This window comes from Mastacembelus armatus, chromosome 13 (assembly GCF_900324485.2).
Source record: "Mastacembelus armatus chromosome 13, fMasArm1.2, whole genome shotgun sequence".
Taxonomy (NCBI): domain Eukaryota; kingdom Metazoa; phylum Chordata; class Actinopteri; order Synbranchiformes; family Mastacembelidae; genus Mastacembelus; species Mastacembelus armatus.
Window position 1 is genome coordinate 25,532,556 of NC_046645.1, and position 19,595 is coordinate 25,552,150.

The following is a 19,595-nucleotide window of genomic DNA, read 5'->3' on the forward strand; positions in this document are numbered from 1 at the left end:
AGCAGCAGAGAAAGTGTGTGTGTGTGAAGGTATAACGCTATCAGGCTGATTAACCAGCAGATAAAAATGGTGCTGTTTTCTGGAGGCAGCAACTGTGAGACCACGGCCCAGGTGCTTAACTTTCTGCATGGATTCACAACAAAAATGAGCAGATGTATTAATTTCATCACATGTATGAGCCTGTGCTGTTGTTTTATAAGTCGTTTCTATTTCCGCAGCTCATCATACAAGGGTGTGAAACAGCCTCAATGGATCTGTGTGTGTGTCACTGAGTCCAGATCCCATCCAGAGATTGCCAGCACCAATGAATGGGGTGTCCTCAGCGTAATGTGTGTGAATCCAGAACCTGGTTCAGCTTATCGGTCTGTGCCGTAGACCTCCATTGTTGTCCAAAAACTATTAAAAACACAGCAGGGAGCCGCACCGCTGACCTGGCTCACATGGTTCTTCCTCACCAACAATGGGAGGCCCGTCTTTTTCCAAAAACCAGCTCCAGATGCTGCTGTGAGCAGAGAGAAGCTGCAGTGGAACCAGAGCATCAACTATTTTTGACTTCAACCATTTCTAAACTGTAACATTTTTACACAGACTATGAGCCAGAAAAAAAACACGATCAAAACACCAACCACACAAAAGATTTCATCCCTCATTTTATATTGAATCTTTTTGATATATCTCTAATATATAGGTTACTTCCATACAGCACTTTGTTCAGTGTACTTTGTTATATTCCACCACTAAAAGTGTTATGATTTAAAAGCTGCATTCACTAAAATCGCGTTGTTCATGACAGTTGGCCTAGAATGCGTTGGTGGGCAGCTGATTCATTAGGACCTGCGGTGAATGTTGAAGGTATTTCTCTTCATCATCCTCCGTCTCTGCTTTCGGTCCCAGTGTGAAGTTACGAGGACGCAAATACACGACAGTAATTAAAGACGCTGACCTGTTTTTTTCTACTGGGACAGTAGGCCTACATTCAGTATGGTGGTGCGTTCACTGACAACTTCTCCACGTGCTGGGAAACAGACACAGTGCGTGGATAATGATGATGATGATGACGATGTTTATAATGATGAGTTTTGGTTCCCTTCAGTCTGCCAGCAGAATCTGTGAAACCTGGTGGACATGTCGGCCTCAGGCCCAGAAGGAAGCGGATTAGATATGGAGGATTAGATTTCATTAGCATCAAAGGCTTCACGCATACATGATTCCAGAGCTGAAGCACCAAAACCTTCAGTTTACTGATGTGTCATGCAGCGTTTTACTCTTCAGACCAGATGAGCTGGTTTTGATCAGAAGTGAAAATCCTGCATCAGGTTTGAGGGACAGAAATCTGAATGACCTGATGATGTGTAATATAATGTGTGGCGTTTTCTCAGAGCTGTGTCCTGCAGGAACCAGATTGGAGAAAATATCCTCCTTTGCTTTTGCTTTGGGTGGACAGAGATCTGACATATGTGTGGGTTGGGGTTCGGTGTTCAATTTAATTCAATTCAATTCAATTCAATTCAATTTTATTTGTATAGCGCCAAATCACAATACAAATCATCTCAAGGCACTTTACAAAAACTAAAAACCCTTATGAGCAGCACTTGGCGACAGTGGAGAGGAAAAACTCCCTTAACGGAAGAAAAAAACCTCCAGCAGAACCGGGCTCAGTTTGGGCGGCCATCTGCCTCGACCGGTTGGGGTGAGTGGATAGAGCAGAGAGAAAAGAACAGCAACAATAAACAACAAATAGACACTGCAGGTTGGTGGGGCCAGTAACTGCACATCAGCAATATACAGCTCCAGGACCAGGGACACCTGCAGAAGGTACAGAGAGAACAGAGGGAGAGGGAGAGAGCACAAACTAGGGGGAAGAGGGAGCACAAGGTTAGTGACATTCAATGGTGGAATATACATGTGAGGGGGGAGGAGAGGAAGAGAGGGGAAGGGAAGGGAAGGGAGGGGAGGGTTAGAGTAGGGGAGCTCAGTGCACCGATGGTCCTTGGGCAGTCTAGACCTATAGCAGCATAACTAAGGGATGGTTCAGGGTTACCTGAAGCCAGCCCTAACTATACGCTTTGTCAAAAAGCGTATAGTTAGAAAACTCTGGGAAACACAAGTAGACCTGCACTCTGAGAGCGAAGTGCTCTATTGGGATAATATGGTACTATGAGGTCTTTAAGGTATGAAGGAGCTTGATCATGAAGGGATTTGTATGTGAGAAGAAGGATTTTAAATTCTATTCTATATTTTACAGGGAGCCAATGAAGAGAAGCTAATACAGGAGAAATATGATCTCTCTGGCTGCAGCATCTGGATTAACTGGAGATATTGGGACATCCAGATAGTAATCTAACCTTGAGGTAACAAATGCATGGACTAGTTTTTCTGCATCATTTTGAGATAGGATGTTCCTAATTTTGGCAATGTTGCGCAGGTGAAAGAAGCCAGTTCTAGAGATTTGTTTTATGTGTGAGTTAAAGGACAAGGTTCTTCACAAGGTTTTTCACAGTAGTGCTGTAGGCCAGGGCTATGCCATCTAAAGTAGCTGTAATTTTAGAAAAGTTATTTCCCAAATACAATAACTTCTGTTTTCTCTGAATTTAAAAGTAGAAAGTTACTGGTCATCCAGGCCTTTATGTCAGTTAGACACGCTTGAAGTCTGGTTAACTGGTTTGTGTTAACAGGTTTAATAGATAGATACAACTGAGTGTCATCTGCATAGCAGTGGAAATTAATAGAGTGCTTCCTAATGACATAGCCATGTACATGGTGAATGTCATTAGGTCATCGGTCCTAGCACAGAGCCTTGTGGAACTCCATAACTAACATTTGTTCATGTGGAAGGTTTGTCATGGACATGTACAAACTGGAATCTGTCCGATAAATAGGATTGGAACCATTTTAACGCTGTTCCTCTGGTACCAGTCACATGCTCCAGTCTCAGTCATAAGATGTTGTGGTCAATAGTGTTGAATGCAGCACTAAGGTCTAGTGGTGTGTTGCGGCTGCTGCTCGGTCTCATCTTTTGAGCACCAGTAAAATGTGCTTCGGTGAACAATGAAACCAGCCATGTTCTCCTCTGTCCCTGCACTTCACTCTGCTGACCCCCAGCCCTGCTCTCCATGGTGCTGCTGTCTGTGACTCATACTTTCTCAGCTCATAATTGGATTGTGTAATGAGCTCTTCATAGCTAATTGTCCTGTATACACACACACACACACACACACACACACACACACGCACACACACGCACACACACGCACACACACACCAGCCGCCAATCACAGCTAAGGTTCAGCTTGCTCTTCCACAGGTGGATGAAGGGTGGAAACTGGGAAGGTTCCAGTTCAGAATGGGGAGGGATACTGGACTAAATACATCAAGACATACTGTAAGAAAATACATTCATCGCAGCTGTTGAAATTCAGCCAGCATACTTGTAATAATATACTAATAATAGGAAAATAAGGAATGAGTGTGATGTAAACCTCAGGTGTAAACCTCGTCTGGCAAATATGAGCTCCTGCAGACACTTTCTGTTGCAGCCAAGACTATTTCTATTTTTTACATTCATGAAAATTTCAAGACTTAAGAGCTTCATTGTCACGTGTAGAGTGATACAGCTGGATTCTGAGCTCTAGTCCAATTCAGTCCAAACAAAAAGCTATAAAATGTGCAGTCTGCATTCTTTGCACATGGGTAAGCATCTTATGCTAATAAAGAAGGTGTGAAGCAGATTGGGGCAGGAAAAGTCAGAAAACCTGGGTTTTCCTTTGTTTGGTTTTTTAGATCCTTACAGATCGTGACATGTCACAAATATTATTAACTCCCATTAAAACATCACTTTTTTCTGGGGAAACCAGTGATTAAATAACGAGTGCTTGAACCCAGGGGAATTTATCCAGGTCTGTTTGGTGACGTGCTGTTTCTTGCTTTGGATCTTTGTAATATCTGGATGATCTGCATTTCACCACCTGTTGAACATCTGGACTCTGCTGCTCTAATGCAAACACATGTTCAGCTGCATAAACTAATGTCAGATTTTGTGGATTATAAATGTGACCAGTAAAAATCTGAAAAATTCCAAAAACATTAATGAAGCTCCTTCCCTCTCACAACTTTCATTTGTCTAGTAATCACTAATTCAACTGGAATTAATTATTTAGAAAACTGTAATTTTTTAACTTTCACTTTTCATGTTTTATCTCAAAGTAAATTTCATAATGTCTTGACTGTTGGACATGTTTTGATTTTTCACTATTTTTACAGACAATAATTTGAAAACAGCTGCTAAAACAGATTCATCAGTACTGAGACCTGTGATGATGTAATTTATCTGTATGTCTTAAATGCAAATAAAAAAATGTTACCTCTTTATTTTGCTGGTCCACCTGTTCACAGAAGTGGGACCAATTTCCTCAGGTCCGAGGCTGCGGTCCTCTCCAGTGTTCACAGTGAGCTTCAATGTGAAGCGATGAGTAAATTATTTCTGCTGTGAAGCGGCAGCAACAGTATGAGGCGCTAGATAGTGCTGATCCCTGCAGGCTCAGAGAGCATTTCATCAGTCAGAGCAGATTTTATGGTGTTCAGACTCTGACAACATGTTCGTGAGGCTCCTGTGCTGCTGTGAGGATGCAGCGAGGATGAAGATGGTTTTATGTAACCTTGCAGCCTCCAACAGGAAAACAGCATCTAAAAATAAGAGATTTGTTTGTAGCTGATGGCAGCTGATGATTGTAAATGCATCAAATGGATGTAATCAAACAGCTAAAGGTCACAAATTCTTCTACTGGTGTTTTGGTCAATGAGCTGGAGGTCAACCCCTGAGCAGTAGGATATTTGTATTTCGTCTCTTTCATTCATGTTTTCTACTGTTCATGGAGCCACCTGCTCTGTAGCCCAGAAACATGGAAGCATGTGGAACATTTGAATAGTTTTTATGGCTGTTATCTGGAAGCAGTTTTTCAGCATAAGACACACATCCAGTGTTAGGGTTGGCTGCTAAAACAAAAACACCATCATCACTGTTACACCCAGCTGCACTGAAACATTTGCTGCACATGCTGGTGTTGGAGTACAGCTGCACTTCAACCTCTCTGGATTCAGGCATTTGAACAGAGCTTAAGAGACTAGCTAACAGCTGGAGTCAGCTGCTGTTACCAGAGGAAACGTTAACTGGTGAGAGCATGTGATGTGCACTGATGCTGCCTGTAATGTTTCAATCTACATCCCGGGCCGACATGAGGCACTGGAATCTGCACTGTGATTGGATCCAATAGACACTCACTGTATAACAACAGGTGCCATGTTGGTACCAGGTTTCAGTACACAGTCCTGTCCATGGTTCAGCTGGACTGAAGGAAGTGTGATGCTGATTGACAGGTAGCTGAGAAAGTGTAAAGAGATCTGACCAGCAGACACAATGATGTTAGTCTGAATCACTTCTGGGTTTTGTCTGGATGTGAAACACCTGAAATGAAGTGGAAATGGGGTCAGAGTGATTCGGTGAATCCTGGTAGTGGATCCAAAGTGAAACCAGAACAAACTGGCGTCCTGTGGCGAGTCAGTGCATCAGGAGGATGGAGTGAAGGTAAACTGGGAGCAACATGAAACATCAGGCGGAATATTTTTAGGAGCGTCTTCCACACCTCCACCTCCTGTCTCTCCATGACTCTCTCACTCTTTGACTAGTCCTCCCCCTCCCGCTGACGGCTGCTCTCTTTTTTCGCTTCTCTCACCGCTCTTCCCTCTCTTCTGTCTCTCAGCCTCTCATCACATTCTGCAGCTCTCAGCCCGCGAGGACGAAGAGGAGGAGGAGGAGGAGGAGAGGATCAGGCAGGATAACACAGTAGAGTAAAATAGAGCAGAACAGAGTCGAGGTGTGTGATCTGTTGGATTCTGGCTCTGGGATTATTTTGATGCCGTTTTGCGTCGTAAACTCTTCAGCCCTTTGTGGGTTGGTGATCACTGCTGCAACTGATTCTCTGAAACTTGGGACTGATGTTGGTGATGACATGAAGACACAGAGCAGGTTGTCCTTTGATTCTTTGGGTGTTGGATGCATCATCAGCAGCCGTGGAGGAGAGCTGAACTGATAATGGTCCAGGATTCATAGCAGCTTTTTCATTCACAACATTGGGAACACACATCAATCAGTCTACAAGGAAAATCATGATAAATCATTTTTCTTCTTTCGTTGTGATGGTGTCAAACCAGTTTGAGTTTTACAGTTTTTACTGTATCGTATGGTTTTCAAGGCCCTGTAGACGTTCAAGCTCTTCCTTTTTCTGAGAACCTTTACGACTTCTTGAACATGTTGACCAACATTTTCTTAATTATTTTTATCTCAGTGAAACCAGCATTATATGTCAGATATATGATTATAAAAAAGAAAAATATCTGTATTTCTCAGTAATCGTGCCTGATCACTTATCGTGAGACTGACCTGCATGAAATATATGACACATGATTTCAGTGCTTAAGTTCCACAAACTCTAAGGATTCTTCAGTTACCAACGTGGTTCTATGGAGCGACGATAAGAGAGAAATCAATTTTAAAAAGCAGTAGATTCTCAGATTCCAACATGTCACCTGCTTTGGACTGAAAAACATTCAGCCTGAGCGTCCGGACACTGAACAGGAGCAGATATTTTGTCCTTGTTGGTCTCGTCTTCCTCCCGGGGAGATGGCGGCGGCCATCGCCAGCTCCCTGATCCGACAGAAGCGTCAGGCCCGCGAGTCCAACAGCGACAAGGTCGCCACCAACAAGAGACGCTCGAGTCCCAGTAAAGACCCGAGGTCTCTGTGCGAGAGACACATCTTCAGTGTCTTCAGCAAAGTTCGCTTCTGCAGCGGAAAGAAAAGACCGGTGCGCCGGAAACCAGGTGGGTTCAGACACTGTTTTGATTCTGTTTCTGAGCCCGACACAGTTCCCGCCCTCTGGGTTTTTATTTGTTACCAAACTCTCTGCCAGTCACTTGAAGGGAGCCATGATACTGCACCTTTAAACTGTGTCTCTGCAGAGACCGCTCAGTAGCATAAACCCACAGACTCGACTGACTTGTTTTGACTCAACCTGTCCCAACACCAGTTCTTGTACAGACTCCCTTCCTCACACTTTTGTACGTGTGAACTGTAGACAGGGCGCTGAAAATCACCAGAGACTGGGGGCCTTTGAGGATTTCAGGACTCATTCATGTACTTCGCTAACCTGTTGTTTGTTTCCTGTTGCCAACATTTCACTTGTGTGCAACAGTTTGAAATGTGAATTAGAAATCTGAGAAAAATCTAAATAATTTACAGACCAGACTAGTGAGTGAATGCGTATTTGTAAGGACTTCTGGTGCATGGTCCAGACTGAAACATCTCATACTATTGGATGGACTGTGATGAAATGTGGTAAATATGAATGTGTCCATGACTTATAGGTTTATAGACCTACAGACATTCCTATCAGCCTCAGCTGCACCTTGTTACAACAGCTAATTAGCAAACATTAGCATGCTACCACGTGATGAACAGTGTTTAGTCCACAGCCCTGGGCCTACAGTAGCCTGTCAGTGCTGGAGTCTCACACACAGAATATACCAGGTGAACACTTCATGATATTTGGGTTAACCTGCATCATTTTCATCAGCAATTTCAAATATTTAATGTTGCTACAAAGACAAGTGTGGATGCAGCTTCTGTTGTGATGAAGTCAGGCCTCAGTAACCTCCTGCTGGATTTCAGATAAAAGGCTGAGCTGAAACGTTTAAGGTTTATGAGAGCAGTAGTGTATCTGGCTGCTGGATGGAGTTCAGCCTTTCCACATTTATGAGCTGTGTCTCTCGTCAGCCAGCAAGCTGTTGCTGCAGTCTCTGCTTCATGTTTTCGTGGCAGAAGAACAAAGAGCTTCTTAAAGGAGTTTTTATACGGTCCTGCTCCACCAGTCCTTTCTCAGTTTACTGGCCTCTGGCGTCTTTAACTTCTCCGGTGGAAGAACTGAGTGGGTTGGTAAAGGAACAGGCTCAGTCACAAGGTGTATTTAGTTCACCATCATCACCAGGGGTTGAACTGGGCCGGAGCCCACCGGAGCTTGGCTCCCTGTCGTTCAGCATCACAGGCTGGCAGCTCTCATGCTTGTGTGTCCTCATTAACCTCAGGGCTTTGGTGCCAAAGGGTCGGCCGCCCACACTCACCTGCTCTACAGTGAAACTAACCTGCTGGTTCAGGATGAGTCCAGCAGCATCTGAGCTTGATGACTGCACTAGTATAGGCAGTTTCTTATGTTGCTGTGTATATGCAGTCATTTCTGCGGCTTTGCTGTCATGACACTGATCAGTCAACATGGTGGCCTCATAATAAAAACACTTTATTGGCCTCAGCCTGGACGTTACTGCCTCAGTTTAATGTTATGTTTTTTTTCTGCTTGGACAGGAATTTGTGTTGCCCACTCTATCTGGGTAAAGGCCTGTGCTGTGTTATTGTCTTCATGTCATATTCACAGGCTGTAATTCATTTATTAACAACATTTAGTTCTATTCAGCAAAATGTTGTTCATAAAGATGAGCCAGTGTGCATGACTTTCTTCTGTTGTTCTAATTTATTGCAAATGTCAAATTTGGCCAAATGTAGTGAATTAATGCACAGTTAGTGAAAGGGATGCTGAAGTCATCTGTGAGTGTGTGTGTGTGTGTGTATTTGTGCAGCAGTCGTCTGGCTTTTATTGGTGTTTTCAGCACGTTTTGCCCTCATCAGTGTGAACTGTGGCTCCTCTGTTAATTTTTCTTAACTGTGACTTTCTCATCATGTCTCGGTTCAGGAGGCAGCATGTGATGAGGTGATTTTCCCCTGCAGACTCACAGATGTGGTAAAACTCACAGCTCCTCCTCACTCAGACACACTGTGATAAATATAACCATAAAATTCATCTGGTTCTGGATTCTCTCTGGCTGTTTTTGGGGGATACTAGTAAGAATCCTTTATATTGACAGGGTTTAAATGGGATTTCTGTGTGGATGAAACCTTCTGACTTACACATTAACAAGGCCTTAATCTGCCCCATAGACTTGCACCATAGTTGGTGTTAATCAGGCCAGAAACCCATTGAATGCAGGAGGGTGTAAATGGATTTTAGCAGGTTTTTAAGTTGCCAAATAGGAGCCATCCCTGGTTCTCCACCTTCATTGGAAACTTAAAGCCCTTTATAGAAGCCTATAAATTAACGAAGATATTAATATTAGGTAATTTTAGTGTTTTACCCTCTAAAGCCCTTAAACTGTGGAGACGACAGTGGATGATAATGTCTCATGAAATCATAATTAAAAAACGTATGCATTATTTATATGTAAATGAATGAAAGGTCAATGGTGGTTGCTCACCCTTATCTGCTGGGTTGTCTGTTAATACAAGATGTACCTGGAGAGAGTTTTCTGTGTGCTTCGCGAGTCATTGACCTGGACCCACCAAAGGCAGAGGGAAACCATTGGCCCATCAACTCATACACCGCCCCATCAGTGTAAAGATCCATAGTGAAAAGGATCATTTCTGATATTTTTTAGATATTTTTATTTTCTGATGTGGTGATTTGACCAGTTGGAAACCTTGAAGGAGAAAGGTTGTAAACAAACCCTCATTGTTTTTTAAAAGTTTCAGACCTGTCAGTGTCTGTTAATTAGCACAGAGGCCTGCTCCACATTAGCCTCACTGTGTTCTGGTCTATTTCTGCCAGAGATGACTCCTTCTGGCCCACATTGTCATCTGGAGCATCACTTCATCACTGCAGCTCCCATCATGTTTACATCCTCATTCCTTTAGCTGAATCACACTGTCCTACAGGAAGGGCTGAGCTGATGAAAGGCTCCAGACACTGGTTTAAGCGTTGTGTGTGTTCCACCTGTCAAGATGAGCAGGGTTGAGTTGAAGCTGAAATTTAGATTTTCTGCTCACTGCCATCTTTGTCTTCCCCTTTACCCTGTAAACACCTCAACAATCACTAAATCTGAAGCTGAGTGTGTATCTGTAGTCTGAAGCTAACAGGTGTGTATCTGCAGTCTGAAGCTGAGTGTGTATCTGCAGTCTGAAGCTAACAGGTGTGTATCTGTGATCTGAAGCTGAGTGTGTATCTATAGTCTGAATCTCAGTGTGTATCTACAGTCTGAAGCTAACGTGTATCTGCAGTCTGAAGCTAACGTGTATCTGCAATCTGAAGCTAACAGGTGTATCTGCAGTCTGAAGCTAACGTGTGTATCTGCAGTCTGAAGCTCAGTGTGTAACTGCAGTCTGAAGCTAACAGGTGTGTATCTGCAGTCTGAAGCTAACAGGTGTGTATCTGTGATCTGAAGCTGAGTGTGTATCTGCAGTCTGAATCTCAGTGTGTATCTAGGGTCTGAAGCTAACGTGTATCTGCAGTCTGAAGCTAACATGTGTATCTGCAATCTGAAGCTAACAGGTGTATCTGCAGTCTGAAGCTAATGTGTGTATCTGCAGTCTGAAGCTCAGTGTGTATCTACAGTCTGAAGCTAATGTGTGTATCTGCAGTCTGAAGCTCAGTGTGTATCTACAGTCTGAAGCTAACGTGTGTATCTGCAGTCTGAAGCTCAGTGTGTATCTGCAGTCTGAAGCTAACAGGTGTGTATCTATAGTCTGAAGCTGAGTGTGTATCTGCAGTCTGAAGCTGAGTGTGTATCTGCAGTCTGAATCTCAGTGTGTATCTACAGTCTGAAGCTAACGTGTATCTGCAGTCTGAAGCTAACGTGTATCTGCAATCTGAAGCTAACATGTGTATCTGCAATCTGAAGCTAACAGGTGTATCTGCAGTCTGAAGCTAATGTGTGTATCTGCAGTCTGAAGCTCAGTGTGTATCTACAGTCTGAAGCTAACGTGTGTATCTGCAGTCTGAAGCTCAGTGTGTATCTACAGTCTGAAGCTAACGTGTGTATCTGCAGTCTGAAGCTCAGTGTGTATCTGCAGTCTGAAGCTAACAGGTGTGTATCTATAGTCTGAAGCTGAGTGTGTATCTATAGTCTGAAGCTGAGTGTGTATCTGCAGTCTGAATCTCAGTGTGTATCTACAGTCTGAAGCTAACGTGTATCTGCAGTCTGAAGCTAACGTGTATCTGCAATCTGAAGCTAACAGGTGTATCTGCAGTCTGAAGCTAACGTGTGTATCTGCAGTCTGAAGCTCAGTGTGTATCTACAGTCTGAAGCTGAGTGTGTATCTGCAGTCTGAAGCTAACACGTGTGTATCTGCAGTCTGAAGCTAACAGGTGTGTATCTGTGATCTGAATCTCAGTGTGTATCTACGGTCTGAAGCTAACGTGTATCTGCAGTCTGAAGCTAACATGTGTATCTGCAATCTGAAGCTAACAGGTGTATCTGCAGTCTGAAGCTAATGTGTGTATCTGCAGTCTGAAGCTCAGTGTGTATCTACAGTCTGAAGCTAACGTGTGTATCTGCAGTCTGAAGCTCAGTGTGTATCTACAGTCTGAAGCTAACGTGTGTATCTGCAGTCTGAAGCTCAGTGTGTATCTGCAGTCTGAAGCTAACGTGTGTATCTGCAGTCTGAAGCTAACAGGTGTGTATCTGCAGTCTGAAGCTAACGTGTGTATCTGCAGTCTGAAGCTGAGTGTGTACCTGTAGTCTGAAGCTGAGTGTGTATCTGCAGTCTGAAGCTTAGTGTGTATCTGCAGTCTGAAGCTAACGTGTGTATCTGCAGTCTGAAGCTCAGTGTGTATCTGCAGTCTGAAGCTAACGTGTGTATCTGCAGTCTGAAGCTCAGTGTGTATCTACAGTCTGAAGCTAACGTGTGTATCTGCAGTCTGAAGCTCAGTGTGTATCTGCAGTCTGAAGCTAACGTGTGTATCTGCAGTCTGAAGCTTAGTGTGTATCTGCAGTCTGAAGCTTAGTGTGTATCTGCAGTCTGAGGCTTAGTGTGTATCTACAGTATGAAGCTAACAGGTGTGTATCTATAGTCTGAAGCTCAGTGTGTATCTGCAGTCTTAAGCTAACATGTGTATCTGCAGTTTGAAGCTAACATGTGTATCTACAGTCTGAATCTAACGTGTATCTGCAGTCTGAAGCTAACGTGTGTATCTGCAGTCTGAAGCTAACGTGTGTATCTGCAGTCTGAAGCTAACGTGTGTATCTGCAGTCTGAAGCTCAGTGTGTATCTACAGTCTGAAGCTAACGTGTGTATCTGCAGTCTGAAGCTCAGTGTGTATCTGCATTCTGAAGCTAACGTGTGTATCTGCAGTCTGAAGCTCAGTGTGTATCTGCAGTCTGAAGCTAACGTGTGTATCTGCAGTCTGAAGCTGAGTGTGTACCTGTAGTCTGAAGCTGAGTGTGTATCTGCAGTCTGAAGCTTAGTGTGTATCTGCAGTCTGAAGCTTAGTGTGTATCTGCAGTCTGAAGCTTAGTGTGTATCTACAGTATGAAGCTAACAGGTGTGTATCTATAGTCTGAAGCTCAGTGTGTATCTGCAGTCTTAAGCTAACGTGTATCTGCAGTTTGAAGCTAACATGTGTATCTACAGTCTGAATCTAACGTGTATCTGCAGTCTGAAGCTAACGTGTGTATCTGCAGTCTGAAGCTAACGTGTGTATCTGCAGTCTGAAGCTCACTGTGTATTTACAGTCTGAAGCTAACGTGTATCTGCAGTCAGAAGCTCACGTGTGTATCTGCAGTCTGAAGCTTAGTGTGTATCTACAGTATGAAGCTAACGTGTATTTGTAGTCTGAAGCGTAGTGTGTATCTATAGTCTGAAGCTCAATGCATATCTGCAGTTTGAAGCTAACAGGTGTGTGTCTGTAGTCTGAAGCTAACAGGTGTGTATCTGCAGTCTGAAGCTAACGTGTATTTGTACTCTGAAGCTCAGTGTGTATCTATAGTCTGAAGCTCAGTGCATATCTGCAGTCTGAAGCTAACAGGTGTGTACCTGCAGTCTGAAGCTAATAGGTGTGTGTCTGTAGTCTGAATCTAACAGGTGTGTGTCTGTAGTCTGAAGCTAACAGGTGTGTGTCTGTAGTCTGAAGCTAACAGGTGTGTGTCCATAGTCTGAAGCTAATAGGTGTGTATCTGTGATCTAAAGCTGAGTGTGTACCTGTAGTCTGAAGCTGAGTGTGTGCCTGTAGTCTGAAGCTGAGTGTGTGCCTGTAGTATGAAGCTGCGTGTGTATCTGCAGTCTGAAGCTTAGTGTGTATCTATATTCTGAAGCTAACAGGTGTGTATATATAGTCTGAAGCTGAGTGTGTATCTGCAGTCTGAAGCTAACAGGTGTGTATCTGTGATCTGAAGCTGAGTGTGTACCTGTAGTCTGAAGCTGAGTGTGTATCTGCAGTCTGAAGCTTAGTGTGTATCTGTATTCTGAAGCTAATAGTTGTGTATCTATAGTCTGAAGCTCAGTGTGTATCTGCAGTCAGAAGCTAACGTGTGTATCTACAGTCTGAAGCTAACGTGTATCTGCAGTCTGAAGCTAACGTGTATCTGCAATCTGAAGCTAACAGGTGTATCTGCAGTCTGAAGCTAACGTGTGTATCTGCAGTCTGAAGCTCAGTGTGTAACTGCAGTCTGAAGCTAACAGGTGTGTATCTGCAGTCTGAAGCTAACAGGTGTGTATCTGTGATCTGAAGCTGAGTGTGTATCTGCAGTCTGAATCTCAGTGTGTATCTAGGGTCTGAAGCTAACGTGTATCTGCAGTCTGAAGCTAACATGTGTATCTGCAATCTGAAGCTAACAGGTGTATCTGCAGTCTGAAGCTAATGTGTGTATCTGCAGTCTGAAGCTCAGTGTGTATCTACAGTCTGAAGCTAATGTGTGTATCTGCAGTCTGAAGCTCAGTGTGTATCTACAGTCTGAAGCTAACGTGTGTATCTGCAGTCTGAAGCTCAGTGTGTATCTGCAGTCTGAAGCTAACAGGTGTGTATCTATAGTCTGAAGCTGAGTGTGTATCTATAGTCTGAAGCTGAGTGTGTATCTGCAGTCTGAATCTCAGTGTGTATCTACAGTCTGAAGCTAACGTGTATCTGCAGTCTGAAGCTAACGTGTATCTGCAATCTGAAGCTAACATGTGTATCTGCAATCTGAAGCTAACAGGTGTATCTGCAGTCTGAAGCTAATGTGTGTATCTGCAGTCTGAAGCTCAGTGTGTATCTACAGTCTGAAGCTAACGTGTGTATCTGCAGTCTGAAGCTCAGTGTGTATCTGCAGTCTGAAGCTCAGTGTGTATCTACAGTCTGAAGCTAACGTGTGTATCTGCAGTCTGAAGCTCAGTGTGTATCTACAGTCTGAAGCTAACGTGTGTATCTGCAGTCTGAAGCTCAGTGTGTATCTGCAGTCTGAAGCTAACGTGTGTATCTGCAGTCTGAAGCTAACAGGTGTGTATCTGCAGTCTGAAGCTAACGTGTGTATCTGCAGTCTGAAGCTGAGTGTGTACCTGTAGTCTGAAGCTGAGTGTGTATCTGCAGTCTGAAGCTTAGTGTGTATCTGCAGTCTGAAGCTAACGTGTGTATCTGCAGTCTGAAGCTCAGTGTGTATCTGCAGTCTGAAGCTAACGTGTGTATCTGCAGTCTGAAGCTCAGTGTGTATCTACAGTCTGAAGCTAACGTGTGTATCTGCAGTCTGAAGCTCAGTGTGTATCTGCAGTCTGAAGCTAACGTGTGTATCTGCAGTCTGAAGCTAACAGGTGTGTATCTGCAGTCTGAAGCTAACGTGTGTATCTGCAGTCTGAAGCTGAGTGTGTACCTGTAGTCTGAAGCTGAGTGTGTATCTGCAGTCTGAAGCTTAGTGTGTATCTGCAGTCTGAAGCTTAGTGTGTATCTGCAGTCTGAGGCTTAGTGTGTATCTACAGTATGAAGCTAACAGGTGTGTATCTATAGTCTGAAGCTCAGTGTGTATCTGCAGTCTTAAGCTAACATGTGTATCTGCAGTTTGAAGCTAACATGTGTATCTACAGTCTGAATCTAACGTGTATCTGCAGTCTGAAGCTAACGTGTGTATCTGCAGTCTGAAGCTAACGTGTGTATCTGCAGTCTGAAGCTAACGTGTGTATCTGCAGTCTGAAGCTCAGTGTGTATCTACAGTCTGAAGCTAACGTGTGTATCTGCAGTCTGAAGCTCAGTGTGTATCTGCAGTCTGAAGCTAACGTGTGTATCTGCAGTCTGAAGCTCAGTGTGTATCTGCAGTCTGAAGCTAACGTGTGTATCTGCAGTCTGAAGCTGAGTGTGTACCTGTAGTCTGAAGCTGAGTGTGTATCTGCAGTCTGAAGCTTAGTGTGTATCTGCAGTCTGAAGCTTAGTGTGTATCTGCAGTCTGAAGCTTAGTGTGTATCTACAGTATGAAGCTAACAGGTGTGTATCTATAGTCTGAAGCTCAGTGTGTATCTGCAGTCTTAAGCTAACGTGTATCTGCAGTTTGAAGCTAACATGTGTATCTACAGTCTGAATCTAACGTGTATCTGCAGTCTGAAGCTAACGTGTGTATCTGCAGTCTGAAGCTAACGTGTGTATCTGCAGTCTGAAGCTCACTGTGTATTTACAGTCTGAAGCTAACGTGTATCTGCAGTCAGAAGCTCACGTGTGTATCTGCAGTCTGAAGCTTAGTGTGTATCTACAGTATGAAGCTAACGTGTATTTGTAGTCTGAAGCGTAGTGTGTATCTATAGTCTGAAGCTCAATGCATATCTGCAGTTTGAAGCTAACAGGTGTGTGTCTGTAGTCTGAAGCTAACAGGTGTGTATCTGCAGTCTGAAGCTAACGTGTATTTGTACTCTGAAGCTCAGTGTGTATCTATAGTCTGAAGCTCAGTGCATATCTGCAGTCTGAAGCTAACAGGTGTGTACCTGCAGTCTGAAGCTAATAGGTGTGTGTCTGTAGTCTGAATCTAACAGGTGTGTGTCTGTAGTCTGAAGCTAACAGGTGTGTGTCTGTAGTCTGAAGCTAACAGGTGTGTGTCCATAGTCTGAAGCTAATAGGTGTGTATCTGTGATCTAAAGCTGAGTGTGTACCTGTAGTCTGAAGCTGAGTGTGTGCCTGTAGTCTGAAGCTGAGTGTGTGCCTGTAGTATGAAGCTGCGTGTGTATCTGCAGTCTGAAGCTTAGTGTGTATCTGCAGTCTGAAGCTAACAGGTGTGTATCTGTGATCTGAAGCTGAGTGTGTACCTGTAGTCTGAAGCTGAGTGTGTATCTGCAGTCTGAAGCTTAGTGTGTATCTGTATTCTGAAGCTAATAGTTGTGTATCTATAGTCTGAAGCTCAGTGTGTATCTGCAGTCAGAAGCTCACGTGTGTATCTGCAGTCTGAAGCTAACAGGTGTGTATCTGCAGTCAGAAGCTCACGTGTGTATCTGCAGTCTGAAGCTAACATGCGTATCTGCAGTCTGAAGCTAACATGTGAATCTGCAGTCTGACGCTGAGTGTGTATCTGTATTCTGAAGCTCAGTGTGTATCTGAAGCTCAGTGTGTACCTGCAGTCTGAAGCTGAGTGTGTATTTGTAGTCTAAAGCTAACAGGTGTGTATCTGTAGTCTGACGCTGAGTGTGTATCTGTATTCTGAATCTCAGTGTGTACCTGCAGTCTGAAGCTAACAGGTGTGTATCTGTGATCTGAAGCTGAGTGTGTTCCTGTAGTCTGAAGCTCAGTGTGTATCTGCAGTCTGAAGCTAATAGGTGTGTATCTATAGTCTGAAGCTCAGTGTGTATCTGTATTCTGAAGCTAATAGGTGTGTATCTATAGTCTGAAGCTCAGTGTGTATCTGCAGTCTGAAGCTAACAGGTGTGTACCTGCAGTCTGAAGCTAATCTATGTGTGTTGTGTTTCAGAGTCACAGCTGAAGGGCATCGTGACACGACTCTTCAGCGAGCAGGGATTCTTCCTGCAGATGCAGCCTGATGGAACCATTGGCGGCAACAAGGACGAGAACAGCGACTACAGTGAGTCTGAGATGCTGCTTCCTCTGATCTGACTGCAGGACAGTGATGAACAGAGAAATGAACCAACTCTCAATTTCATCCATCCTCCATTATCTATGCCCCCTCAGTCCTAACCAGTGTCACAGGGATCTGCAGGAGCCTATTCTCTTTGGGTGAAAGGCAGGGTTACACCCTGGACAGGTCACCAGTCCATTACAGGGCCACACAGAGACAACCTCACACACTCACTCCTATGGACCAGTTAGAGCCTTCTTCTATTCCTTTTGGCTGCTCCCTTCATGGGTCGCCATGGGTGCCACTGTCTCTAAACCAGACAACATTGCTGGTCTTACCACTGTCTTGTCCACCTTTCATTTCATTCTTGCTGACACTCTTTTGTCACACATCACACCTGACACTTTCCTCCACCCGTTCCAACCTGCTTGCACACGTCTCTTCACTTCTTTTCCACACTCTCTGTTGCTCTAGACTGTTGACCTTAGGTACTTAAAATCCTCCACCTTCTTCACCTCTACTTCCTGTAACCTCACCATTCTACTTGAGTCCCTCTCATTTTCACACATGTACTCTGTTTTACTGCGGCTAGCCTTCATTCCTCTCCTTTCCAGAGCAAACCTCCACCTCTAGATTTTCCTCCACTTGCTCTCTGCTCTCACTACAGATGACAATGTCGTCTGCAAACATCAAGGTCCACGGAGATTCCTGTCTAACCTCATCTGTCAGCCTGTCCATCATCACAGCAAACAAGAAGGGGCTCAAAGCCAATCCTTGGTGCGGTCCCACCTCCACCTTGAACTCCTCTGTCACCCCTACAGCACACCTCACCACTGTCTTACAGCTCTCGTACATGTTTTGCACCATTCGAACATACTTCTCTGCCACTCCAGACTTCCTCATACAAAACCACAGCTTCTCTCTCGGCACCGTCATACGCTTTTTCCAAATTTACAAAGACACAATGCAGCTCCTTCTGGCCTTCTCTGTACTTCTCCATTAGCATTCTCAAAGCAAATATTGCATCTGTGGTTCTCTTTCTTGGCATGAAACCATACTGCTGCTCACAAATGCTCACTTCTGACCTCAGCCTAGCCTCCACTACTCTTTCCCATAACTTCATTGTGTGACTCATCAGCTTTATTCCTCTGTAGTTTCCACAACTCTGCACGTCTCCCTTGTTCTTAAAGATGGGCACCAGTACACTTCTCCTCCATTCCTCAGGCATCCTCTCAATCTCCAAGATCTTGTTAAGTAGCCCAGTCAAAAACTCTACTGCCACCTCTCCTAAACAGTTCCATACCTCCACAGGTATGTCATCAGGACCAACTGCCTTTCCACTCTTCATCCTCTTCAACACCTTCCTCATTTCATCCTTACTGATCTTTGCTACTTCCTGCTCCACAACAGTCACCTCTTCTACTCTGTGCTCTAACATTTTCCTCATTCATCAACTCTTCAAAGTATTCCTTCCATCTTTCCATCACACTTGTGGCACCTGTCAACACATTTCCATCCCTGTCCTTGATCACCCTAACCTGCTGCACATCCTTCCCATCTCTGCCAACCTGTACAAATCCACCTCTCCCTCGTTAGTGTCCAACCTATTATACAAGTCCTTGCACGCCCTTTGTTTGGCCTTTGCCACCTCTACCTTCACTTTACGCTGCATCTCCCTGTACTCCTGTCTGTTCTCTTCTGTCCTCTCAGTGTCCCACTTCTTCTAAGCTAACCTTTTCCTCTTAACACACTCCTGAACTTCCTCATTCCACCACCAAGTCTTCTTATCTGCTTTGCAGATGACAAACCAAGTACCCTCCTACCTGTCCCCCTGATCACTTTAGCTATAGCTGTCCAGTCATCTGGAAGAACCTCCTGACCTCCCAGAGCCTGTTTCAGCTCCTCCCTGAAAGCCACATATCAACTTCCACCACTTGGTCCTCTGCTCTGCCCTTGTCCTCTTCATCTTCCTCACCACCAGAGTCATCCTACACACCACCATCCTGTGCTGTCTGGCTACACTCTCCCCAGCCACTACTTTGCAGTCACTGATCTCTTTCAGGTTGAAACGTCTGTACAAGATGTAATCAACTTGTGTGCTCCTGCCTCCACTCTTATATGTCGCCCTATGCTCCTCCCTTTTCTGGAAAAATGTGTTCACTACAGCCATTTCCATCCTTTTTGCGAGGTCTACCACCATCTGTCCTTCTGCATTCCTGTCCTGCATACCAAACTTATCCATCACTTTCTTGTCACCTCTGTTTCCCTCACCAACATGTCCGTTGAAGTCTGTCCCAATCACCACTCTCTCACCACTAGGGATACCCTGGATCACCTCCTCCGTCTCCCTCCAGAATTTCTCCTTCTCTTCTAACTCACATCCTACCTGTGGGGCATAACCACTGACAACATTCAACATCACACCTTCAACTTCTAGCTTCAGACTCATCACCCTATCTGACACTCTCTTCACCTCCCAACATTCCTAGCAAAATCCTCCTTCAGGATAACTCCTACTCCATTCCTCTTTCCATCCACACCATGATAAAACAGCTTGAACCCTGCTCCTAATCTATAGGCCTTGCTACCTTTCCACCTGGTCTCCTGAACACACAAGATATCCACCTTTCTTCTCTCCATCATATCAGCCAACTCTCTAGTTTTCCCTGTCAAAGTCCCTACATTCAAAGTCCCTACTTTAAGTCCTAC

The 19,595-nt window shown here is 44.3% G+C and overlaps 1 protein-coding gene across 4 annotated transcripts in view; it reads left to right on the forward strand.

The window, feature by feature from the left end:
* The window catches only part of LOC113143147 (fibroblast growth factor 12), a 33,706-nt gene that overhangs the window by 4,069 nt on the left and 10,042 nt on the right, over nucleotides 1-19,595 (forward strand). For 2 of the 4 annotated variants that reach the window (XM_026328627.1, XM_026328618.1), the window contains exons 1-2: nucleotides 6,677-6,875; nucleotides 16,782-16,892. In XM_026328627.1, the coding sequence (XP_026184412.1) occupies nucleotides 6,677-6,875; nucleotides 16,782-16,892 (310 nt within the window). Of the gene's footprint in view, nucleotides 1-2,287; nucleotides 2,352-6,676; nucleotides 6,876-16,781; nucleotides 16,893-19,595 lie in introns of those variants that run through there. The other 2 variants (XM_033325512.1, XM_026328636.2) reach the window with 2 other exon arrangements.